Here is a 27,556-nt window from a genome sequence, read left to right as displayed (position 1 = left end):
TGTACTCACCTAATTGTGGTTGCAGGAGTCGAGACTCAGCTCCTGGCCCCGCCTCTTTACTGATCGCTACTAGTTCTTCTCTCTCTCTGCTTCCTGAGCTTTGTCATACCTCGTCTTAAAACTATGTATGGTTCCTGCCTCCACTACGTCACTTGTTAGGCTATTCCACTTCCTGACGACTCTATGACTGAAGAAATACTTCCTAACGTCCCTGTGACTCGTCTGAGTCTTCAGCGTCCAATTGTGACCCCTTGTTTCTGTGTCCCCTCTCTGGAACATATTCTGTCCACCTTGTCTATTCCCTGCAGTATCTTGTACGTCGTTCTCATGTCTCCCTGACCCTTCTGTCCTCCAGTGTCGCCAGTCCGATTTCCCTCAACCTTTCCTCGTACGACATTCCACTGAGCTCTGGGACCAGCCTTGTTGCAAACCTTTGTACTTTAACTTCTTGACGTGCTTGACCAGGTGTGGGTTCCAGACTGGTGCTGCATACTCCAGTATGGGCCTGACATACACAGTGTACAGTGTCTTGAACGATTCCTTATTAAGGTATCGGAACGTTATTCTCAGGTTTCCCAGGCGCCCATATGCTGCAGCAGTTATCTGGTTGATGTGTGCCTCCGGTGATGTGCTCGGTGTTATGGTCACCCCAAGATCTTTCTCCCTGAGGGAGGTCTTTGCCCACCTAGCCTATACTCTGTCTGCGGTTTTCTTTGCCCTTCCCCAATCTTCATGACTTTGCATTTGGCAGGGTTGAATTCGAGAACCCAGTGTCCAACCTGTCCAGGTCTCTTTGTAGTCCTGCCTCATCCTCATCCGATTTCATTCTTCTCATCATCTTCACATCATCTGTGAATAGGGACACTTCAGAGTCTATCAATTCCATCATGTCATTCACATATATCAAAAATAGCACTGGTCCTAGAACTGACCCCTGTGGGACCCTGCTCGTCACAGGCGCCCACTGTGATACCTGTTCACGTACCATGACTCGTTGTTGCCTCCCTGTCAGGTATTCTCTGATCCATTGCAGTGCCCTCCTGTTATATGCGCCTGATCCTCCAGCTTCTGCACTAATCTCTTGTGAGGAACTGTGTCAAAGGCCTTTCTGCAGTCCAGGAAAATGCAATTAACCCACATCTCTCTCTCGTGTCTTACTTCTGTTACCTTGTCATAAAACTCCAGAAGGTTTGTGACACAGGATTTGCCTTCCATGAATCCATGCTGGTTGTCATTTATAATCTTGTTCCATTCAAGGTGCTCCACCCCTCTCCTCCTGATAATATTCTGCGTGACTTTGCATACTATACATGTCAGAGACGCTGGTCTGTAGTTTAGTGCCTCGTTTCTCTCTCCTTTCTTAAAAATGGGGACTACATTTGCCGTCTTCCGTATCTCAGGTAGTTGCCCAGTTTCAAGGGATGTGTTGAAGATTGTGGTTAGGGGCACGCACAGCATCTCTGCTCCTTCTCTAAGAACCCACGGGGAGATTTTGTCCAGTCCCATCGCCTTTGAGGTATCAAGGTCACTTAGCAGCTTCTGCACCTCCTCCTCCGTTGTTCGTATGTCATCCAACACTTGTTGGTATATTTCCTGTTGATGTTCCCCTCTGTGCTGTCTTCCCAGTGCCCTTCCCGTCTCTACTGTAAAAACTTCCTTAAATCTCGTGTTGAGCTCCTCACATACCTCCTGATCGTTTTTTGTGAGTTCTCCACCTTCTATCCTCAGTCTGACAACCTGGTCTTTGACTGTTGTCTTCCTCCTGATGTGGCTATACAACAGTTTTGGGTCAGTCTTGACTTTCGATGCTATGTTATTTTCATACTGTCGCTGGGCCTCCCTCCTTACCTGTGCATACTCGTTCCTGGCTCTGCAACTAATCTCCTTATTTTCATGTGTTCTATGCCTTCTGTACTTTTTCCATTCTCTGTTGCACTTAGTTTGTCCCTCCTTACACCGTCGGGCAAACCAGTGGCTCGTTCTGGTCTTCCCATTGTTTCTATTGCCCTTAGGAATAAACCGTTCCTCTGCCTCCTTGCATTTTGTTATGTATTCCATCATTTCGTTTACAAGCTTTCCTACCAGTTCTCTGTCCACGGAACCTCATGCAGGAAGTTCCCCAAACCTATATAGTCCCCTCTTTCATAGTCTGGCTTTTCCCATACAACTCCTTTTATTCTCTCCACTTGTAACTCTACTATGTATTCAAAGCAGAGAACCACGTGGTCACTAGCTCCAAGGGGACTCTCATATATGATGTCCTCAATGTCTGAACTGCCCAGGGTGAACACAAGGTCCAGTCTTGCTGGTTCTTCCTACCCTCTCACTTTGGTAGTGTCCCTGACATGTTGGTGCATGAGGTTTTCCAGCACCATATCCTACATCTTGGCTCTCCATATTTTGGGACCCCCATGTGGCTCCAGGTTTTCCCAATCAATCTCCCTGTGGTTGAAATCACCCATAACTAGCAACTTTGCTCTGCTGGAGTGAGCTCTTCTTGCCACCTCAGCTACTGTGTCCACCATTGCTCTGTTGCTATATTCATATTCCTCTCTTGGCCTCCTGCAGTTCTGTGGTGGATTATATATCACTACAATGACTACCTTGTGCTCCCCAGACTGAAGTGTACCTACTATGTAGTCCCTTTCTCCAATCTCGTCTATGCCTCTCATTTTCTCGAATTTCCATCGGTTTTTTATGAGCAGTGCAACCTGTCCTCCCACTCTGCCACTTCTATCTTTTCTCATGACCTGATATCTTGGTGGGAAGATTGCATCTGTTATTGTCTCAGTGAGTTTCGTTTCTGTAACTGCTATGATGTCTGGGGACTTCTTATTGGTTATTTCTTGCAACTCCTCATATTTATTCATTAATCCATCCGCATTTGTGTACTAAACATTCAACTTCTGTTCTACAAGTGAAACTGTGGTCTTGGGGGAATATTGGGGTTGGGATAGCAGGAGCCCTGGTGGGGCCTGTGGGGGGTTTCAGTGGGGGTGGAGGAAGAGTTCCCATAGGGTGTTGCTGTAGGGGTAGGGTTCGTGGTGTGGGGGTCGGAACACAGGGATCGGTGTGAGATTGTTGGTTTAGATTGTTCAGTTGCCACGGGGATTTCGTGGCTGGAGTCTTTCTGCGGGTGCTTCTGGGGGTGTGCTTGCCCTTCTACCTGTGTGTATGTGTGTGTGTGTGTGTGTGTGTGTGTGTGTGTGTGTGTGTGTGTGTGTGTGTGTGTGTGTGTGTGTGTGTGTGTGTGTGTGTGTGTGTACTCACCTATTTGTACTCACCTATTTGTGGTTGCAGGTGTCGAGTCTTAGCTCCTGGCCCCGCCTCTTCACTGGTTACTACTGGGTCCTCTCTCTCCCTGCACCATGAGCTTTATCAAACCTCGTCTTAAAACGATATATGGTTCCCGCCTCCACTACGTCAACTCTATGACTGAAGAAATACTTCCTAACATCCCTTTGACTCATCTGAGTCTTCAACTTCCAACTGTGACCTCTTGTTTCTGTGTCCCCTCCCTGGAACATCTAGCCTTTGTCCACCTTATGTATTCTGCAGAGTATTTTATATGTCGTTATCATGTCTCCCCTGACCCTCCTGTCCTCCAGTGTCGTCAGGCCGATTTCCCTTAGCTCTGGAGCTAACCTTGTCGCAAACCTTTGCACTTTCTCTAATTTCTTGACGTGCTAGATCAAGTGCGGGTTCCAAACTGGTCCTGCATACTCCAGTATGGGCCATACGTACACAGTGTACAGTGTCTTGAACGATTCCTTATTAAGGTATCGGAACGCTGTTCTCAGGTTTGCCAGGCGCCCATATGCTGCAGCAGTTATCTGGTTGATGTGTGCTTCCAGAGGCATGCTCGGTGTTATACTCACCCCAAAATCTTTCTCCTTGAGCGAGGTTTGCAGTCTTTAGCCACCTAGCCTATACTCCGTCTGCGGTCTTCTGTGCCCTTCCCCTATCTTCATGACTTTACATTTGGCAGGGTTGAATTCGAGAAGTCAGTTGCTGGACCAGATGTCCAGTCTGTCCAGCTCTCTTTGAAGTCTTGCCTGATCCTCATCTGATTTAATTCTCCTAATTAACTTCACATCATCTGCTAACAGGGACACTTCTGAGTCTAACCCTTCCATCATGTCGTTCACATATACCAAAAATAGCACTGGTCCTAGGACCGACCCCTGTGCGACCCCACTCGTCACAGGTGCCCACTGTGATACCTCATTACGTACCATGACTCGTTGTTACGTCCCTCTCAGGTTTTCTCTGATCCATTGCAGTGCCCTTCCCATATACATACCTGATTCTCTAGTTTCTGCACTAATCTCTTGTGAGGAACTGTGTCTAAGGCCTTCTTGCAGTCCAAGAAGATGCAGTCAACCCACCCCTCTCTCTCGTGTCTTACTTCTGTTACTTTATCATAAAACTCCAGATGGTTTGTGACACAGGATTTGCCTTCCATGAATGGTACTGCCCTTGATACTGGTCATGTAGTCACAAACTGTAAGGCTGGAGGTGATGTCCTGGTAGTCAGTAAATGTGGGGCTGATAGTGCTGTCCTGGGAGACAGTAATGGTGAAGCTGGAGGTGCTGTCCTGGGAGACAGTAATGGTGAAGCTGGAGGTGCTGTCCTGGGAGACAGTAATGGTGAAGCTGGAGATGCTGTCCTGGGAGACAGTAATGGTGAAGCTGGAGATTTTGTCCAGGTAGTCGGAAATTATACGCAGGAAGGAATACATATAAATGACCTCATAGGGGACAGGAGCCATAGTAGGGAAACAAGTGTAGTCAAAGATAAGATAAAACCAATATTGCAAACTAGAAATACCGCAGGAAATAGCAAACAAGAGGACTCCACTAGCAATAGTGAGGATATATTACCAAAAACAACTGGTGGGAGCTCCATTGTTGGTGCTAGGGAGGATAGAAGTAAGACAGGGAAACATGCACCAACAGGGAATACAGTTACAGAAACCCAAGGCAAACGGAAACCAAGCCTGTGCACATACTATGCACTTGGTATCTGCTGGCATGGGAAATCTGGAAAAACAGATGGGACGTGCAACTATGACCACCCTAGAAAATGCCATGCCCATATGACAACAGGAAAATGCAAACTCCCTTCCTGTAAGCTTTTTCACCCTGAACTGTGTACCTCTTCAGTACACGAAAGACTGTGCTATAATTTAAATTGCCAGGCATACCATCTAAAGGGGACAAAAAGATACAAAACATCCAGGCCATGGGAAAACCTGGGTAGCCACAGCCACTCAAGAGGGAGAGGTTTTTTAGTGCCAGGAAGGAAAAAAAACTGGCAGGAAATGGCAGAAATCGTACACCAAATCCAGTCATTCCTGGAGTGGAACCACAGTCGATGGCCTCCACTCCAAACCAACAGATACAGATACTAATGCTCGAAAAAAAATCCCCCCCCAGTACCAACAATACCACCAGTCCGATAACATTCTTCTTTGCAAATATGCAGGGTCTAAAGCCAGCAACAAACAAAATACCTTTCATCCGTGGACTGCTTGCAGAGGCAAAGGCAATGTTCGCGGCTTTCACTGAGACCCACATAAAGGATCACTTGGACAACGAAATATGGATCCTAGGTTACAACCTATACAGATGTGACAGAGTGAACAGGCAAAAGGGGGGGGGGTTGGCCTATACATTGCAGAGTCACTTGTTTGCACAGAACTGCTTAATGCCTCAAATGATGTAGTGGAAGTTTTAGCAGTAAAGGTCGAGAACCAAAACCTAGTCATTGTGGTAGTCTACAAGCCTCCGGATGCAACATCCCAGCAATTCCAGGAACAGCTGTTAAAAATTGACCACTGTCTGGAAAATCTTCCAGCTCCTGCACCCAACATCTTGCTTCTGGGGGATTTCAACTTTAGGCACCTAAAATGGAGGAATATAGCAAATAATTTTGTTGCAGTAATAACACCAGGGAGGCAGCTCAGATGAAAACTCACACTCACACGAGCTTTTAAATCTCTGCACAAAATTCAATTTAAACCAGCAAATAATAGAGCCTACTAGACTGGAGAATACACTAGACCTCATCTTCACTAACAATGATGATCTGATAAGAAATGTCACCATATCAAAAACAATATACTCAGATCACAACATAATTGAGGTTCAGACAATTTAGAAAGAGTCAGGCGCTCCCTTTACAGGCGACGGAAAAGAATAACAGAGAGGCTAAAAGAGGTCAATATATCTGAAATGCGTAGGGAGACACTGGTCAGATAAATAGCAAGCATCGAACTTAAGCTAAAAGAATCCTTTAGGAGTTAGGAATCGCGGGAAGAACTAAAAGCCATAAATGAAATCGAAAGAAACCCAAAGTATTTCTTCTCCTATGCCAAATCAAAATCGAGAACAACGTCCAGTATTGGGCCCCTACTTAAACAAGATGGGTCCTACACAGATGACAGCAAGAAAATGAGTGAGCTACTCAAGTCCCAATATGACTCAGTTTTTAGCAAGCCGCTAACCAGACTGAGAGTCGAAGATCAAAATGAATTTTTTATGAGAGAGCCACAAAATTTGATTAACACAAGCCTATCCGATGTTATCCTGACGCCAAATGACTTCGAACAGGCGATAAATGACATGCCCATGCACTCTGCCCCAGGGCCAGATTCATGGAACTCTGTGTTCATCAAGAACTGCAAGAAGCCCCTATCACGAGCCTTTTCCATCCTATGGAGAGGGAGCATGGACACGGGGGTCGTCCCACAGTTACTAAAAACAACAGACATAGCCCCACTCCACAAAGTGGGCAGTAAAGCAACAGCAAAGAACTACAGACCAATAGCACTAACATCCCATATCATAAAAATCTTTGAAAGGGTCCTAAGAAGCAAGATCACCACCCATCTAGAAACCCATCAGTTACACAACCCAGGGCAACATGGGTTTAGAACAGGTCGCTCCTGTCTGTCTCAACTATTGGATCACTACGGCAAGGTCCTAAATGCACTAGAAAACAAAAAGAATGCAGATGTAATATATACAGACTTTGCAAAAGCCTTCGACAAGTGTGACCATGGCGTAATAGCGCACAAAATGCGTGCTAAAGGACTAACAGGAAAAGTCGGTCGATGGATCTATAATTTCCTCACTAACAGAACACAGAGAGTAGTCGTCAACAGAGTAAAGTCCGAGGCAGCTACGGTGAAAAGCTCTGTTCCACAAGGCACAGTTCTCGCTCCCATCTTGTTCCTCATCCTCATATCCGACATAGACAAGGATGTCAGCCACAGCACCGTGTCTTCCTTTGCAGATGACACCCGAATCTGCATGACAGTGTCTTCCATTGCAGACACTGCAAGGCTCCAGGCGGACATCAACCAAATCTTTCAGTGGGCTGCAGAAAACAATATGAAGTTCAACGATGAGAAATTTCAATTACTCAGATATGGTAAACATGAGGAAATTAAATCTTCATCAGAGTACAAAACAAATTCTGGCCACAAAATAGAGCGAAACACCAACGTCAAAGACCTGGGAGTGATTATGTCGGAGGATCTCACCTTCAAGGACCATAACATTGTAACAATTGCATCTGCTAGAAAAATGACAGGATGGATAATGAGAACCTTCAAAACTAGGGAGGCCAAGCCCATGATGACACTCTTCAGGTCACTTGTTCTATCTAGGCTGGAATATTGCTGCACACTAACAACACCTTTCAAGGCAGGTGAAATTGCCGACCTAGAAAATGTACAGAGAACTTTCACGGCGCGCATAACGGAGATAAAACACCTCAATTACTGGGAGCGCTTGAGGTTCCTAAACCTGTATTCCCTGGAACGCAGGAGGGAGAGATACATGATTATATACACCTGGAAAATCCTAGAGGGACTAGTACCGAACTTGCACACGAAAATCACTCACTACGAAAGCAAAAGACTTGGCAGACGATGCACCATCCCCCCAATGAAAAGCAGGGGTGTCACTAGCACGTTAAGAGACCATACAATAAGTGTCAGGGGCCCGAGACTGTTCAACTGCCTCCCAGCACACATAAGGGGGATTACCAACAGACCCCTGGCAGTCTTCAAGCTGGCACTGGACAAGCACCTAAAGTCAGTTCCTGATCAGCCGGGCTGTGGCTCGTACGTTGGTTTGCGTGCAGCCAGCAGCAACAGCCTGGTTGATCAGGCTCTGATCCACCAGGAGGCCTGGTCACAGACCGGGCCGCGGGGGCGTTGACCCCCGGAACTCTCTCCATGTAAACTCCAGGTAATCCGTGCTGGTTGGCGTTTATACTCTTGTTCCGTTCCAGGTGCTCCACTACTCTCCTGATAATCTTCTCCATGACTTTGCATAATATACACGTTAGTGACACAGGTCTATAGTTTAGTGCCTCTTTTCTGTCTTTTTTTTTTAAATGGTAACTACATTTGCCGATTCCATACCTCAGGTAGTTGCCCAGTTTCCAGGGATGTGTTGAAGATTGTGATAAGTGGCACACACAGCATATCCGCTCCCTCTCTAAGGATCCACAGTGAGATGTCCAGTCCCATTGCCTTTGAGGTATCGATGTCCCTTAGTAGCTTCTTCACCTCCTCATTTGTATGAATGTCATCCAACACTTGTTGGTATATTCCTTGCTGGTGTCCCCCTCTGTTCTGTCCCCCCAGAGGCCTTCCTGTTTCTACTGTGTGTGTGTGTGTGTGTGTGTGTGTGTGTGTGTGTGTGTGGGGCTGTGGCTGTGTATGTGTATGTATGACGAAATCGTAATGACATGATGGGTAACGCGTCGGTCTGGAGTTTTATGACTCTGAATGCGGATTCTATCCCCCCCGTGGTATGGTTTTCTTTTTTGTGTATATGTGTGTGTGTGTGTGTCTTTTGATCCCTATTCTTAACTCACACCTGCATCAAGTTGGTACAGGTGTGGTAATAACTCGTCTGCTGATTACCACATAGTATTGTTTGATAGATAACAAAAAGGCACAATACCGTGACTGGAACGATACACAAATAACCCGCACATAAAAGAGAGAAGCTTACGACGACGTTTCGGTCCGACTTGGACCGAAAGTGTGCCTTTGTAAATGGTCCAAGTCGGACCGAAACGTCGTCGTAAGCTTCTCTCTTTTATGTGCGGGTTATTTGTGTATTGTTTGATAGGTTGGTAAGGGGTGGTGGAAAGGAGTGAGAGGTGTGGAAGGTGAAGGATGGTAAGGAGTGGACTGTGGAGGATGATTACAGATCAGGGTGGGGAGGGATGCTGGTTACAGGAGTTAAAAGTTGTGGGAATACATAAGGAATGATGGCAAAGAAAGCGTGAGTAAAGTATTTGTGTACTGTAATAAAGTTGGTAGAATTACCGACAATATGTAAAGTAAAAGGACACAAGTGCAACTAATGTGACATTTATTGTGGCAACGTTTCGCTCTCCAGGAGCTTTATCAAGCCATTGATAAAGCTCCTGGAGAGCGAAACGTTGCCACAATAAATGTCACATTAGTTGCACTTGTGTCCTTTTACTTTACATATTTGTGTATTCACGAGTTGGATGCTTCACGCCCTACCCGAGGACTAACCTCAGAGCTCAACCTCTAAAACTGGACATATTTCTTTCGCTGCGAGATCGCGAGATCCAAGGAAAGTAACCCTAGTCGCTTGTGCCTCAACGTACGCGATTGGAAAGATACTTGAGCTTGAGCTTGAATTTCCAGAGCGTTGTTGAGACTGGATGTAAGAAGAATGAGTAAGGATGGAAATATAGGAAGAGGATGGGTGGAGGTAGGGGAGGTGGAATAATATATGTAAGTCACCTAACACCTTTGGTGCATTATAATACAGATGTGATGAATGGTTTGAAAAACCGACAAGTTGAAGATTGAGACACTTATGCAGCATATGGGAATCTTTATTCAGGAAACGTTTCGCCACACAGTGGCTTCATCAGTCCAATACAAAGAGGAAGGCGTAAGGAGAGCAGGAGTATGAGGTAATCAGTCCCTCAGCCTGGAGTCGATGTGTTCAGTCCACACACAGACTGAACACATCGACTCCAGGCTGAGGGACTGGTTACCTCATACTCCTGCTCTCCTTACGCCTTCCTCTTTGTATTGGACTGATGAAGCCACTGTGTGGCGAAACGTTTCCTGAATAAAGATTCCCATATGCTGCATAAGTGTCTCAATCTTCAATACAGATGTGTGCGTGTGTAGCGTTCTTTATACCTCACTCCCCAGCAACTGCACACTGTTATACCAACTGAATACTTGCATGTTGCTGAGTTGGAAGTAGGTATACTACTAGAAATTTCTTTTTTTTCGCGCAAGAGGTATGTTCGCTGCTTTCCTGGAGTTGTTGGTTGGCTTAGCTGTTTCTGAGGTGGTGTCCTAGGATGTTAGAAAATGATACAAGGTTAGTTGTAAGCCGTAGATTGTTTCAAGTAAAGTCTCCATAAACCGGGGATATTATTCTCCGTGGAGGACATAGAATAGTTCAGGTGTTACCCAGTCTTCTATCTCTTTGGCGAGATCACTCCTCATTATTTAGAGAGCTTTGCGTTAATGCTGCGTGTAGAGTATTGTGGTTTAAGGTTATAGCCACCTGGTGTGTGCGTGCTTTCTCTGCTCAGTTCATTAGAGAAGGGGAAGCTGTAGTTCTGAGTGGTTCTCTGATAACAGAAATGTTGGTCATCATCAATACTGCTGTTATTCGATGCACTTGCTGACCAAACAGACTTATTTTCTAAATCTGTTGACACTTCAGTTTCCCCGTTCCCAAAGTGCAATGGGTCATCATTTCCATCCACCTCGGTGATGGGAGACAATGGGTTCTCTTCGTGGAAGGGTGCAAAGGTGAGATGAGCTGGATGCCCAGTGACTGCATCACTCAGAACAGCAATGGAACCTGACTGGTCGATAGGCTCAGCCTCTAAGGCGGCAGACTGTGCAATGACTGGTGCAAGTGCAGGGTTCGTTTCTCCCCTGTTGGGGAGAGGGTTGAATAGATGGGGGTATTGGGGGTACCTTCACCCCGGGTTGAGGGAGGGACTCATTAATGAGCGCACTTTATCTGGGACGCTTATAGCTGAGGCTCCATTTATTAATAACAGCACGTTGATGATGGTAGAGTATCATCAACGTGCCATGTCACTGGCCATCATGTGTATCACAGCCCCTTTCATTACTCCTTGTGTAGACACTGGGGAGATAGGGTAGGAGAGTGGACTTTGGGCTTGCTGCATACCAGGGTTAGGTTGGGGGACTTGGGAAGTGGAGGAGGTTTAGATATTGTTGGTGTAGGTGGCAGTAGGTGCCCTGCCAGAGCTCAGGCGATTGGGGAAGGATACTCGGGACTGGATGGGTGGTGCTGGTGGAGTAGTTTTCTTGGCATTCACCAGTTTCTTATTTTCCAGAATTTTCTGGACTGGATTTCCTAAGAGGGTCAGTGGGAGACAGCATGATGGTTCCTACCTCAAATGTCACACTTGGGTTTGCTCCTGTTGGTGCATTCTCTGTAAACATATTCTCCTGAGCAGATACTGCAGACTGTTTTTCCACTGATGCATTTGTTTATATTATGACCGAAACCAAAACACTTGAAGCAATGAATGGTGTTCACAAACCTTTCCATTGATACTTGGTCGGGTGTGCATTTGGTACCATAGGATTTCAAATCGTTGGCACAGATGAGTTTGGCTTTTGAAGTCTCGAGAATTAATTTCAGAGACAGCTGGTTATTCGAATTCTTTGCAAACTTATGCACCTTAAAGAGTTTGTGCTGTTTATCTCCTCCACGAGTTCTTCAGCAGAATTTTTACGCATGGAGCTGCTGATGCAACAAACACAGAGCGCTGTATGGGAGAACGGGGGTGTTACCCTCATTGAGGAGTTTCTCAAGAACATCTTTCTTTAATAATTCGAGTAGCTTCTCTTGCGAGGAGAGAAGTAGTGCTGCACCAGAGTGGGTCTGAAATATATCCACCAGTGCAATCGTGGCATTAGTGCAAATGAAGTCTAATATTTCATTTTTTGGACTTCTGGCCATTAGTGACCCGAAGTCTCTCTTTTCGGGCTTGATGCCCAATAAGTTAAGTAAGTTGAATTATCAGGTTATGGGCATGGAAGGCTCGAAGCTAAACATATGCAACACTCAGAAATTATTGCATGTAAAGCAGCATTTAAATTTTCCAAAAACTTTCAGAAAAACGAATTGGGACCTACACAGGTTACAATCACTCAAAACCTTTCTCGTGTATGTCTAGTGTACATAGCATACAAATGTTTAAGAATGGTCTTGATGGCACAAGAATGCTATAGGCACATAAAAAACATTAAGTTGATATAACCTGCGATAACACAACAATGTCCAACACTGAAGAAAACTTATTAGTACTAAAAGATTAAAACTGGTCAGAAAATGCATTTTCCCAATTATTGTTCGGACACCAGCATAATTTGTGCCTGCACAACCTAAACTCACGAAATGGTTCATTCATTTCATCCGCTGCATCAGCCATTAATGATGGATGCAGTTCACAGTTGTTTTCTCAACAGAGAAGTATTAAACCTGTAGGGGTCATATTGTGCCTGTGGAAGTGGAGGCATTCAAGTTCGAGTCCAGGAAATAGAAAATAAGTCCACTGGAATTAATAGTCCCTCACTAGTGTAAAGGGGTAAAATACTGCATAATGTTATATAATACTGTATTATACACAGATAACCCGCACATAGAAGAGAGAAGCATACGACGACACTTCGGTCCGACTTGGAGCATTTACAAAGTCACACTGTAAATGTGACTATGTAAATGCTCCTCTCTTCTATGTGCGGGTTATTTGTGTATTGTGACTTTTTTTGTTAATACTGTATTATATCGAGAACTGCATGTACACTACTACATTAAATATACCAACCGTCTTCTAGGCTGGACAAACTTGCGCTGAAATATTAACGGTGAGGGAAGCCTGTCTCTGCCTGTTACACGGGAACAAAAATCTGAAAATGGCCTATGTAGCATAATGTATTAGACTTACATTCGTCCAAATGGCCACATTAACAAGCGTTCACATTTTTGAGGTGATGGATTAAGGCTTTCTGGAGTATTAAACGAAAATTTGTGAAAGATTAAACGAAAATGTTTCTGTGATTTTCCGAATCATAGGAATCTCCCTCGTTAAACTTAAACACAACAAATCTGCTTTTTCAGTACACTTTTAACATTTTTTTTTAATTTTTTAGTGCTTTATGGACAAATATATATATTTTAAGTCTACAGTTGTTGCTCCAAGTATATTCATAACAGCAAAATTTTTCCTATACTTCCCAGAATCACTCAAAACTTTCGTAAAATACACCAATGTTAACGGTTTAAAGTCAATGAGAGGAGCTACTCTCCAGCTATTGTTTTTAAATAATAATCAAAATTAAAAAAAAAAGTTGGATATTAAGACTTGATAATGGACCCAAGGAAGTTCTTAGCAGCATACTCCAGTTAAGATAAAAATTGTGAAAATTATTTTGGGCTACCAAAATATTTCACGTTAATTAAACGTTTTACAGTTTGAGTTTTAAGAGCCCTTAATATATCCACTTACATAACATTTGTACGTAATATTGTCCTCAAGGAAGATTTACGTAGTTACACAAAGTCGAAAATAACCGTAGGAATTATTAATACAGTTTAGGACCTAAAATAGGTGGGACTAGGTCTAATAAAGTAGTATTAGTTAGATAGCTAGTGTTTCATATACAAACTAAATCAGTTAAGAGAAGCTGGCTAGTTTAGTTACGGATCACAAGTCAAGGAGACTGGACGTGTTAATTGAATGGCCAGGAAACCGGCATAACTTACTTGGATAGAGGAACTACAAGAACACTGAGGCTTCCAAACACCGAGGATACCTATTACTACTAGAACAACGAAGCTTCCTCAAACACCAAGGATACCTACTAGAACAATGAAGCTTCCTGAAACACCGAGGATACCTACTAGTATCCAGACAAGCCCCAGCGATTTGGATTTACGTTTCTGTCAGCATTATTGGCCAATCTTTCTGCTGGAACGTGGGCTGATGACGTTTGCTCGGAGATTTTGGCACATGTACAGTACCGAAGCCCGTCATTACTGAGGTACCAAGAGTAAGGAGGTGTAGCTCTCCCTCATTTAAGTAAGCTGACTTGCTTTGTACAGTTTAGTATATTACATAACAACGCAATCTCGTGGAATTTTCTTGCAGGAGCTACTGGTATGCCTGAGTTAATATCGCTGCACCCTAGAAGACAGTTCGCGGAAAAATCCCCACAAAAATAATTCTGCAGCATTTCTTGATTAAAAATTACAAAATTATGCCTACATTTCACTAACAGTAGTATTGAAATTATGATGCCAATCAAAAGAGGCTTTCTGATATTAAGGATGAACAAGGAGGCTTTAGGAAAGGTAGGGGGTGTGTGGACCAGGTGTTTACAGTGAAACATATAAGTGAACAGTATTTAGATAAGGCTAAAGAGGTCTTTGTGGCATTTATGGATTTGGAAAAGGCGTATGACAGGGTGGATAGGGGAGGCAATGTGGCAGATGTTGCAGGTGTATGGTGTAGGAGGTAGGTTACTGAAAGCAGTGAAGAGTTTTTACGAGGATAGTGAAGCTCAAGTTAGAGTATGTAGGGAAGAGGGAGATTATTTCCCAATAAAAGTAGGCCTTAGACAAGGATGTGTGATGTCACCGTGGTTGTTCAATATATTTATAGATGGGGTTGTAAGAGAAGTAAATGCGAGGGTCTAGGCAAGAGGCGTGGAGTTAAAAGAATCACACACAAAGTGGGAGTTGTCACAGTTGCTCTTTGCTGATGACACTGTGCTCTTGGGAGATTCTGAAGAGAAGTTGCAGATGTTGGTGGATGAATTTGGTAGGGTATGTAAAAGAAGAAAATTAAAAGTGAATACAGGAAAGAGTAAGGTTATGAGGATAACAAAAAGATTAAGTGATGAAAGATTGGATATCAGATTGGAGGGAGAGAGTATGGAGGTGAATTTATTCATATATTTGGGAGTGGACGTGTCAGCGAATGGGTCTATGAAAGATGAGGTGAATCATAGAATTGATGAGGGGAAAAGGGTGAGCGGTGCACTTAGGAGTCTGTGGAGACAAAGAACTTTGTCTTTGGAAGCAAAGAGGGGAATGTATGAGAGTTAGGTTTACCAACGCTTTTATATGGGTGTGAAGCATGGGTGATGAATGTTGCAGTGAGGAGAAAGCTGTAGACAGTGGAGATGTCATGTCTGAGGGCAACGTGTTGTGTGAATATAATGCAGAGAATTCGGAGTTTGGAAGTTAGGAGGAGGTGCGGGATTACCAAAACTGTTGTCCAAAGGGCTGAGGAAGGGTTGCTGAGGCGGTTCGGACATGTAGAGAGAATGGAACAAAACAGAATGACTTCAAGAGTGTATCAGTCTGTAGTGGAAGGAAGGCGGAGTAGGGGTCGGCCTAGGAAAGGTTGGAGGTAGGGGGTAAAGGAGGTTTTGTGTGCGAGGGGCTTGGACTTCCAGCGGACATGCGTGAGCGTGTTTGATAGGAGTGAATGGAGACAAATGGTTTTTAATACTTGATGTGCTGTTGGAGTGTGAGCAAAGTAACATTTATGAAGGGGTTCAGGGAAACCGGCAGGCCGGACTTGAGTCCTGGAGATGGTAAGTACAGTGCCTGCACTCTGAAGGAGGGGTGTTAATGTTGCAGTTTAAAAACTGTAGTGTAAAGCACCCTTCTGGCAAGACAGTGATGGAGTGAATGATGGTGAAAGTTTTTCTTTTTCGGGCCACCCTGCCTTGGTGGGAATTGGCCAGTGTGTTAATAATTAATAAAAATAAATACCAATATGGAGAATAGCCTGTGTACAAAGATGCCAGAGACAAACGAACTTTCCAATTGTTCCATAAAACTTTCCCTTCTTGTACTTCTACACGATTTAAAATTTGTAGGCCAGTCAGATAAGAAATTCTGAAGTTAAAAATGAAAGTCTTGGAAAGACAGAAACATTGTAACAATATTATCATCTCTGTAACATTATCATAGTTGTCATGGACATCAAGTTAATTAATAAGATTTGCATATTTAAATTTACACGTCCCCGAAACATAATAAAAAGGGCATTGTCCAGCAATTTCTCTGAATCCAACGATTCCATGTTTCTTAGTAACATCAAAAAATTTTCAGATTTGCAGCCACATTATCTAAATTTCCTGGGAGTCATTCTTCTTATTGAATGCATATACGTTAGTATTTCGAAACAGATCAGAAGATTTATTCTTGAAAACTGGGAAATTTTGATTTAAGGATCCCATAAACTAATTCTTGCATTTTGGAAAACACTCCAGGGTTAAAAAATTGAAGCCAATCATAAGAAATTATCAGCCAGATAATGCAAAGATTTCAAATATTCCAAGATTTTATTAAATAATTTAGTATCTTAACTACAAGATGTATCAGCCATTTTATACCCGTCCTTCAGAAGAGGGAGACTTAAGTAAATTTTACACTATTTACGCGGAATAAAGATTTCTCACATTTTTATACATTAAATAAGCAAATTGCACCAAATAACTTCACTTTCATCATGAATGTTATACAATACAGACAAGGTGAAAATTAGACACATTGCAACATCTGGGTATTGATAAAGCCACTGGATGGTGGGACGTCTACATTAAGATATCCAGTTGTTGCATGTGTCTAATTTTTAACTTCATTTTCTGCGCAGTTATCTATATGAGAGGAATATTTTCAGCGTCTGAGGCCAGGCTTGTGAAAGTTGCCAGACCCATTTAATCAGGGGTCTTGGAATTGGAAGGGTCTGCTACTATGGTCATAGGTCACCTGAACATGCCATATATTTACATTACCCTAGTTACCATACACCAACGAAGAAAATTTGAAGCCGATCGGATGAGGTATTTTTGTATTAAAGAAAAAATAACATAAATTTTAATGAAAACTATATAGAAATAAAGAATAAGAAAAACTACTTAAGTCTCTCCCTTCTACCTAATAAGAAAAACTACTTAAGTCTCTCCCTTCTACCTAATAAGAAAAACTACTTAAGTCTCTCCCTTCTACCTAAAAAGAAAAACTACTTAAGTCTCTCCCTTCTACCTAATAAGAAAAATACTGAACTAGTTATACATGGATGAAGGCTCTCTAATACTTATAATAGTCAACTAACTAGTCTTAGTGTTACTAAAGAGGAGAAACAGCTGCACATTGCTTGGTTAGGTTAGGTAAGGTTCGTCAGGAAACAGGACACGTGTTTCCTGACGCCGGTCAGATAATGACGCACCATTGGAGCTTTTGGTCATCTGACCGAGGCCTTCCACCGGCTTACCGGTCTATGCCAATTATGGCTATAGTTATAACCATGTTTTATATAATTAGCTGTGCATTGCTTCTTCTTCTTCGTCTTGATTCTCCAAGACTCTCCCGGTCCGGGCTTTTTCCAGATGGTGACCCGGCCTTGGGTCCCTGTCTTAGGAGTGTCTGAGACATATGTCTCCCATGGGAGGAGGTACAAGTACCTCCTCATCTTCGGGACCAACTGTTCCCAGGCTTAGCCCTATTCCTCGCCCTCACGTGGCTCGTAGGGAGAAGTTAGGCCTCTGATCTGCCATCATCCCCGCCCCAAGAGGGCTCATGGCAGTCTGGTGAGCTGCAGGTGGTAGCAAGCTCTGGCTCTGGCACCTTCCCTGCCCTAGGAGGGCTTATGGCAGTCTGGTGAGCTGCAGGTGGTAGCAAGCTCTGGCTCTGGCACCTTCCCTGCCCTAGGAGGGCTCATGGCAGTCTGGTGAGCTGCAGGTGGTAGCAAGCTCTAGCTCTGGCACCTTCCCTGCCCTAGGAGGGCTCATGGCAGTCTGGTGAGCTGCAGGTGGTAGCAAGCTCTGGCTCTGGCACCTTCCCTGCCCTAGGAGGGCTCATGGCAGTCTGGTGAGCTGCAGGTGGTAGCAAGCTCTGGCTCTGGCACCTTCCCTGCCCTAGGAGGGCTTATGGCAGTCTGGTGAGCTGCAGGTGGTAGCAAGCTCTAGCTCTGGCACCTTCCCTGCCCTAGGAGGGCTCATGGCAGTCTGGTGAGCTGCAGGTGGTAGCAAGCTCTGGCTCTGGCACCTTCCCTGCCCTAGGAGGGCTTATGGCAGTCTGGTGAGCTGCAGGTGGTAGCAAGCTCTAGCTCTGGCACCTTCCCTGCCCTAGGAGGGCTCATGGCAGTCTGGTGAGCTGCAGGTGGTAGCATGCTCTGGCTCTGGCACCTTCCCTGCCCTAGGAGGGCTTATGGCAGTCTGGTGAGCTGCAGGTGGTAGCAAGCTCTAGCTCTGGCACCTTCCCTGCCCTAGGAGGGCTCATGGCAGTCTGGTGAGCTGCAGGTGGTAGCAAGCTCTAGCTCTGGCACCTTTCCTGCCCTAGGAGGGCTCATGGCAGTCTGGTGAGCTGCAGGTGGTAGCAAGCTCTAGCTCTGGCACCTTCCCTGCCCTAGGAGGGCTCATGGCAGTCTGGTGAGCTGCAGGTTGTAGCAAGCTCTGGCTCTGGCACCTTCCCTGCCCTAGGAGGGCTCATAGGAAGGTGTCTGTATTGTTCATTGCTCATATTTCACAACTGTTTATATTACGAGTGAACACAAATGTTAGTATGTCGCTTCAGCTAAGCTAACTTTCAGTGCTGTGCTGGACGAGTCCTGGAGATAGAAAGTAATAAGCCTGACCTCAATTGTAGGCAAATTACTAGAGTCAATTATAGCTGAGATAAATAAGGACCTGCCTCGTATGGGCCAGTAGGCCTTCTGCAGTGTTCCTACATTCTTATGTTCTAATGTACTAAAGTAATGTCTGCATTTTATAACTGTAGTGTAAACACGCTTCTCGCAAAACAGTGTTGGGGTGAATGATGATGAAAGTTTTTCTTTCTCAGGTCACCCCTGCCTTGGTGGGAAGCGGCCGATGTGTTAATAAAATAGTAAAATAAAATCTGCTAGTAATAAATATTTTACATTTATCCCGTAGTTTGTCCGTCTCTCAAGTCCCAATATAACAAAACGTTAAACAAAATATTACCTTCAGAAACGTTTTACATCAAAATTTAATTGAATATCTGTACTGTTTTCTGCTAAATATTTAAGGGGTAACTATGTTATTTCACAAATACACTGAAACGAAAAAACTAGAAGATTTACTTACTCGGATATGTGCAGCAGAGAAGTGTGTTATGTCGTACTTGCCAGTGTCGAGGCTATGAATATAGTGAGGGGAGAATACATTTATTATTTGTAACAATAACTAACTCCAGGTGTGCGTACACCTGTCTGTATCCCCCCTTCAATAAATATATTCGGTGTGCTGTAAGTATTCTTATGTAATACAAACACACTTCATGCAAATTAGATGTCGAACCTGAGGATTTTTAGTTATTCGAAAATATACAATTTCAAGAATTAATTTTATATCAGAATTACAGCTACCTTCCACATCCCCCCCATAGGCGCGGCATAATCCTCTGGGTTTAGCGCTCCCCCTGATTATAATAATGAGGTTACATAATAAATCACTGTAAACTTTTTTCCTGTTTTAAAGAAACTGCTAAAGTTTGCTTCAGCGATATTAAATAACATTCTACTGGCAGTAGAAAATATTTAAAAATGTTTTAAGTGGGTCGTCGGATTAATTCTGACGACAAAATAATTTGTATAGATTGATACGGTGGTCGCAGATGTGGCAGATGCAGTTTAATGTAGACAAATGTTAACTTCTAGGCAAATGGATCGACACCATGCCTAACCCTTCTAGGGTAGGGTAGGTGCCAGAGCCCGAGCCTTTAGCTCATAAGACTGTCATTCCCATTACCCCCCTTGGGGAGGGGATGGCAGACCAGAGAGGCCTAGCTTGTGGCTAGGCCTGGGGACAGTTGGTCCCAAAGATGAGGAGGTACTTGTGCCTCCTCCCATGGGAGACTTAGGTCTCAGACACTCCCTAAAGAGGGAGCCAAGGCCGGGCCACCACTTGGAAAAGGCCCGGGCCGGGAGAATACCGGCTAATCTTTAACTAATTCTAGGCAATGGAACAGAAAACAGTCATTGTGCTTATAAACTATAATATAGATCTAAATATTAATAATAATAAAATTAATAATTATAATAATATCTTTATTTCTACAAGTACATGTACAAGGTATACAGGCCTAGCTGATATCAGTGACATAATACTATATAGATCCACTTAAGGGAGGTTCCTTGACGCTGGTGAGGGGCTCTTGATCTAGGGAATTGGATCTTTGCTCCGGTTCTCTGAATTGAGCCTGAATACCTTCCATGTCCTCCCCCCCATGCGCTGTATAATCCTACAAGTTGAGATGTAGTTCCTCTGGGCTTGTGAGGTCTCTAGGGAGACCTAATTATATGGTCACACCTGGCCTTGACAAATGTCTGTCAGCCACGCCTCTCGGCGTCAGATCTCGAAGTCAGGTCGTAACACGTAGTCTACGCCTTATGGGGAAGGGAGTGCTTAGAGGAATATAAGCCAGGGAACAGCTGAGCAAGGGGTTTTCGAGACAGGTCCGGGGAGCGAGAGCTCTTGACAGCCGTGTGTGTAGTGGACCACGCATTGGGAATCTCGGGTCAGCTAGTCGGTGAATTAAGAGTGAGTACTAGTCCGTGTTACTGATAACATCTACCTTTCCCCTGGTAATAAGTCTCATAGGTCAGTTGTTATATGTCAATTTCCATCAGAATATGTTGTATTCTAGCCCTTTTATGTTATTAAGTAAACTATAGCCATAGTTCCCATTTTTATTTGTACCTTCATATGCTATTCCCTATTCTGTTAAACACTGGGATAACACAGGAGACGTGCTCACTTGCTGGGATACCTCAGGCAGAGTGGGTAAAGGCCTCACAAGGTTTAGCGCTCCCCCATTATTATATAATTAACTACTATATAGAAAGCCGCTTGTTATACAGAGCATTTCGGGCAAATTTGGTCAGATTTGTCCCAGGATGCGACTCACACCTATAAGAACATAAGAACATAAGAACGAAGGAACACTGCAGAAGGCCTACTGGCCCATGCGAAAGGAGTCCTCATTTAGATTATGCTGAGCAGTTTTGTCCAGCATCACTCATATGTCCAGAATAGACATAAATGACCTCGAAAATGTACAAAGAAGGATGACAAAGTCGATTCCATGTATTAGAAATCTTTCCTACGAGGATATACTGAATCTGCACTCTTTAGAATAGCGAAGAATTAAGGGGTAGGATATAACTGAGGTGAATAAATGGAAAACAGGAATAAATAGATATAAATAAAGTGCTGAAAACATGTAACCAGGGTAGGACTCGCAGCAATGGGCTCTAGCTGGAAAAATTTAGATTTAGAAAGGTATAGGAAAGCACTGCTTTGGTAATAGATTTGTGGATGAGTTGAAGAAATTCACGAGTAGCGTTACTGAAGCTGATATTATCTTGTGTATCTTTAAAATAGTACGTGAGTGAGCCTGGGATGGATCTGCTTAGTTTGAGCCAGTAGGACTGCAGCTGTGCTCCTTCCTTCTTTCTTTAGTGGGTGTGACTTGGACCTGCCTAGCATTGGAGAGTAGGCCTGCTGCAGTGTTCCTTCTGTCTTATGGTTTTAGGCATGTTCCATAGTATCGGTATCGGTATCAGCGAGTGACGGCTACTCACAAACTCTCTCACACACACAAACACTCACATAAACACACGCACAGCGTCACTGACACGTTTAGTATGTAAAATCACAGAGAAAATTATTAGCAGAGTGGTGGAGCACCTAGAAAGGAATGGGCTCATACATGACAACCAGCATGGCTTCAGAGCTGGGAAATCCTGAGTCACAAACATACCTGAGTTTTACAGAAAAGTTACAGAAGACAGGGGAGAGAAAGAGAGATGGGTAGAATACATGATAGGAAGGAAGCATCGAGTGTTAGTGCTTGATGAGTTGTCAGAGTGGGTGCATGTCTCGAGTGGGGTTCCACAAGGGTCAGTCTTAGGCCAGTTGCTGTTTCTTGTATATGTGAATGACATGATAGAAGGGACAGAGGTGTCCCTGGTCGCAGATGATGAGGCACTAATGAGGAGAATACAAGAGAACGAGGATCAAGTAATACTTCACGGAGATCTGGACAGGCTGCAAGCCTGATCTGACAAATGCCTCCTGGGGATCTGGACAGGCTGCAAGCCTGATCTGACAAATGCGTCCTGGAGTTTAACCCCAGAAAGTGCGAAGTCATGAAGCTTGAAAAAAGGGCAGAGGAGACCCCAGATGGAGTACGGGCTAGTGGGATAAATGCTAAAAACCTCACATATGGTGACAACATTCTAAGTACTCACTCTTCTGAAAAGAAAATAACCAAATCTACATTAATCTAGCGACTAAGACATACTATGAGATAATCATAAAATTTACTACTGTCCCAAATAATTTACAGGCTATTTTAAGTAAGGAGTCATTCACAACACTGTACATCGTACATCAGGACTATGTAGGAGTATGCAACACTAGTATGGAACCCACACCTGGTCAACAAATTACGAAATTGCAGAAAGTGCAAAAGTTTGCAGCAAGAATAGTCCTGGAATTAATGGAATTCAACCTGATGACACAGGAGGACTGGCGGGATAGGGGGGACATGATAACGACGTAAAAATTACTGAGAGGAATTGGCAAAGTGGACAGGGTTAGAAAGCGTCAGTGATGCGACACAGCAACAGGGGACAAAGTTGAATGCTAAAACTTCATATGAGTCATGGAAATGTTAGGAAGTATTTCTTCAGTCATTGACTTGTCAGGAAGTGGAACGATCTGGAAAGGAAATTAGTGGAGGTTAGAGTTAGGAAAGGTTTGTCAGGAAACAGGACAAGCATTTCTTGACGCTTTTCTTCGGGGCGGCTGATGCCTGTGAATGAACTTCGTTATTTATTGTTTGATTTCTTTCGTTTTTGGTGAACGTTAAGAAGCCTCTTTATATCATACATTATCTATGTTTCAATAAGATAGCCCAACAAACAATTGAAAAAAAAATATCTACCAAAAAATCATATATGGCAAGAAATGGAAGACACGAGAGGCAGATGTTGATAGACTGCATTTTCTTGGACTGCAAGAAGGGCTTGGACACAGTTCCTCACAAGAGGTTAGTGCAAAAGCTAGAGGATCAGGTATGCATAACAAGAAAGGCAATGCAATGGATCAGAGAATAACTGACAGGGAGGCAACGTGTCATGGTACGTGACGAGGTGTCAGAGAGGGCGCCTGTGAAGACTGTGGCTCCACAGGGCTCAGTCCGAAGACCTGCGCTGTTCTTGGTATATGTGAATGACATGACTGAAGGGATAGACTCGGAAGTGTCCTTGTTAGCAGGTGATGAGAAGTTAATGAGGAGAATTAAATCGGATGAGGATCAGGCAGGACTACAAAGAGACCTGGACAGGCTACAAGCCTGGTGCAGCAACTTGCTCCTTGAATTGAACATCGGCAAAAGCAAAGTCATGAAGATCGGGGAAAGGCAAAGAAGACTGCAGACAGAGTATAGTCTAGGTGGCCAAAGACTGCAAACTTCACTCAACAAAAAAGATCTTGGGGTGAGTTTAATACCGAAGACATCTCCTGAGGCGCACATCAACCAGATAACTGCTGCAGCATACGGGCGTCTAGCAAAACTAAGAATAGCGTTCCGATACCTCAGGAGTATATAACACCAGTTTGGAACCCACACCTGGTCATGCACGTCAAGAAATTCGAGAAAGTGCAAAGGTTTGCACCAAGACTAGTTGCAGAGCTAAGGGGAATGTCCTGCGAAGAAAGGCTGAGGGAAATCGGCCTGGCAACGTTGGAGGACAGGAGGGTTAGGGAAGACATGACAACGACATATAAAATACTGTGAGGAATTGACAAGATTGGATGTTCCAGAGATGGGTCACACAAACAAGGGGTCACAGTTGGAAGTTGAAAACTCCAATGAGTCCCTTTTCCTAACGTCAAATTCCTTCAGTCATAGAGTTATCCGGAAGTGGAATAGCCTAGAAAGTGACGTAGTGGAGGCAGGAACCATACATAGCTTTAAGACGAGATTTGATAAACCTCATGGAGCAAGGAGAGAGAGAGAACCTAGTAGCAATCAGTGAAGAGGCGATGCCAGGAGTGCCCTTACGATAGGAGCTATGAATCGACCCCTGCAACCACAAACAGGTGAGTACAAATAGGTGAGCACACCGGCTCACACACACACACACACACACACACACACACACACACACACACACACACACACACACACACACACACACACACACACACACGAGGAGAGGTTAAGGGAAATCAACCTGACGACACTGGAGGACAGGAGAGATAGGGGGGACATGATAACGACATACAAAATACTGAGAGGAATTGACAAGGTGGACAAAGACAGGATGTTCCAGAGATTGGACGCAGTAACAAGGGGACACAGTTGGAAGCTGAAGACACAGATGAATCACAGGGATGTTAGGAAGTATTTCTTCAGCCACAGAGTAGTCAGTAAGTGGAATAGTTTGGGAAGCGATGTAGTGGAGGCAGGATCCATACATAGCTTTAAGCAGAGGTATGATAAAGCTCACGGCTCAGGGAGAGTGACCTAGTAGCGATCAGTGAAGAGGCGGGGCCAGGAGCTCGGACTCGACCCCTGCAACCTCAACTAGGTGAGTACACGCACATACACAGAGGCTCCCACATGCACGGGCACATACACATTCACACACACGCATACACACACACACACACACACACACACACACACACACACACACATGCACAAACACACACACACACACACACACAACACATACACAACACGTACATACAAACCACACCACACACAAATACACGTACGCATGTACATGTGCCCAAGACAAATGGGTGACTAACACACACACACACACACACCTGGAAAAGGTACAGAAGACAGAGAACTCAGGAAAATAAAGAGATTAGCCGAAGAGCCAGAAACGAATATACACAGATAAGAAGGGAGGCTCAGCGACAATATGAAAATGACATAGCATCGAAATTCAACACTGACCTGAAGCTGTTGTACAGCCACATCAGGAGGAAAACAACAGTCAAGGACCAGGTAATCAGACTGAGGAAGGGTGATGGGGAGTTCACAAGAAACGACCGAGAGGTATGTCAGGAGCTCAACACGAGATTTAAAGAGGTATTTACAGTGGAAACCAGTAGGACTCCAGGTAATCAGAACAGGGGGGTACACCAGCAAGTGCTGGATGAGGTACATATAACCAAGGAGGAGGTGAAGAAGCTGCTATGCGAACTTGACACCTCAAAGGCGGTGGGACCAGACATCTCTCCGTGGGTCCTTAAAGAGGGAGCAGAGATACTATGTGTGCTATTAACAAAGATCTTCAACACATCATTTGAAACTGGTCAACTCCCTGAGGTATGGAAGATGGCAAATGTAGTCCCAATTTTTAAAAAGGAAGACAGACATGAGGCACTAAATTACAGACCTGTATCACTAACGTGTATAGTATGCAAGGTCATGGAGAAGATCATCAGGAGGAGTGTGGTGGAGCACCTGGAAAGAAACAAGTGTATAATTGACAACCAGCACGGCTTCAGGGAAGGAAAATCCTGTGTCACAAACCTACTAGAGTTTTATGACAAGGTGACAGAAGACAAGAGAGAGAGAGGGGTGGATCGACTGCATTTTTTTGGACTGCAAGAAGGCCTTCGACACAGTTCCTCACAAGAGTTACTGCAAAAGCTAGAGGATCAGGCACACATAACAGGAAAGGCACTGCAATGGATCAGAGAATACCTGACAGGGAGACAACTGCGAGTCAGGGTACGGGACGAGGTATCAGAGTGGGTGCCTGTGACAAGCGAGGTTCCACAGGTGCCAGTCCGAGGACCTGTGCTGTTCTTGGTATTTGTGAACGACATAACGGAAGGGATAGACTCAGAAGTGTCCTTGTTTGCAGATGATGTGAAGTTAATGAGAAGAACTGTTTGTGTGCTCTCTGTGAATCTGAACAAGGATGCCCTCTCTTGAGCAAGTTTACCAGCAGCTGAGAGAAGAGCTCAGAGTTGCTAAGATGGAGATACGGCGATTAACGGAGGAGAACAAGAGGATTCGTAGTAGTCCTCCTGTTGTGAGTCCCCAGGTTAAGAGGGGAGCTTGGTCAGTGGCCGGGCAACATGGAACCAAGCTCAAGATCAAGAGGACGGTTGGAGAGGCGGAAACAACGAGAAACCAGAAGACTACCGTGGAAACTTCCAACCCATTCTCGGTGCTACCCGACGAATGTGAGTGTTCTACTGGGAATGCCACAACGAGCACCAAAGAAGCATTGGCAGACGTGAGTGAGACATCCCTAGAAACCCCAACGAAGACCATCGAGAACGTCTTGACGAATTCTACAAGTGGTGTAATGCTACCTGGCGAATGTGAGTCGACTACTCGGAGCATCGCGACGGACGACGCAAAGGAAGGTAAAAACATTGTTGTTGTTGGGGATAGCCAGATTAGGTACATGGATAGGGCATTCTGCTTGAAGGACAGGAGTAGGAGGCAGAGAGTGTGTTTTCCTGGGGCTGGGATGAAGGATATTGTTAGCCGTCTGGATGACATCATGAGAGGTAATGGGAGCAATCCTATTATCTGTCTCAGTGCTGGAGGCAACGATGTTGGCAGACGTAGGAGTGAGGACCTGATTAGCAAGTATAGGTCAGCAATAGATATAATTAGGAGGAAGGGTGGGAAACCTGTCATATGTGGCATTTTGCCAAGGAGAGGAGTTGGAAATGAATGGTTGTCCAGAGCAATTGGTGTCAATTGCTGGCTGGACAAATACTGTAAGGAAAATGCGGTAACATTCATTGACAACTGGGACCTCTTCTATGGCAGAAATGACATGTATGCCAGAGATGGGGTTCACTTATCTAGGTGTGGGGTGGGAGCACTGGCCAACGCAGTGGAGGGAGCTGTTAGGTCTTTAAACTAGGAATAGTTAGTGGTATGGGTTTCTGCGGGAAAACTGTGAAGTCTCAGGGTAGTAATATGAGTACTAGGAGAACTAGTAATAGGCAAAATGAGGTGGATATCGGAAAGCCAGTGGCACTAATTGACAAGGACAGTAATAGGTTTAGTGGAATAACAGAAAGGAGCAGGAATGATAAAGAGAAAGGAGGGTCCTTAAGTATATATTACACAAATAGTCGCAGTGCTAGGAATAAGATGGACGAGTTGAGACTTGTTGCTAGTGCAGGTAACATAGATGTATTTGCCATTACTGAGACGTGGTTTAATTCAAAAAGTCGGGACATGCCTGCAGAATGTCACATTCAGGGTTTCAAATTGTTCCAAGTAGATAGAAGTATCGGGAAGGGGGGTGGGGTGGCATTGTATGTCCGAGATCGCTTGAACAGTTGCATTAAAACGGGTATTAAGTCTGAAGTAACACATACAGAGTCTGTTTGGATAGAATTTTCAGAGGGGCATGAAAAATTAACTTTAGGTG

At 44.3% G+C, this 27,556-nt stretch overlaps 1 protein-coding gene across 1 annotated transcript in view; it reads right to left on the bottom strand.

Annotated features, from left to right (window-relative positions):
• Positions 1 to 21,132, bottom strand: part of LOC138854887 (protein Star-like) — a 144,608-nt gene extending 123,476 nt beyond the window's left edge. Inside the window, exons 1-2 of the mRNA XM_070100477.1 lie at positions 21,077 to 21,132; positions 19,203 to 19,254 (exon numbers count right to left, since the gene is read on the bottom strand). Coding sequence (XP_069956578.1) covers positions 19,203 to 19,254; positions 21,077 to 21,132 — 108 coding nt within the window. The remainder of the gene's footprint in view (positions 1 to 19,202; positions 19,255 to 21,076) is intronic.
• Positions 21,133 to 27,556: the final 6,424 nt, after the last annotated feature.

Source organism: Cherax quadricarinatus, chromosome 72 (assembly GCF_038502225.1).
Source record: "Cherax quadricarinatus isolate ZL_2023a chromosome 72, ASM3850222v1, whole genome shotgun sequence".
NCBI lineage: Eukaryota > Metazoa > Arthropoda > Malacostraca > Decapoda > Parastacidae > Cherax > Cherax quadricarinatus.
Note: the sequence above shows the minus strand (reverse complement) of the source record. Positions and strands in the feature narration are given on the sequence as shown.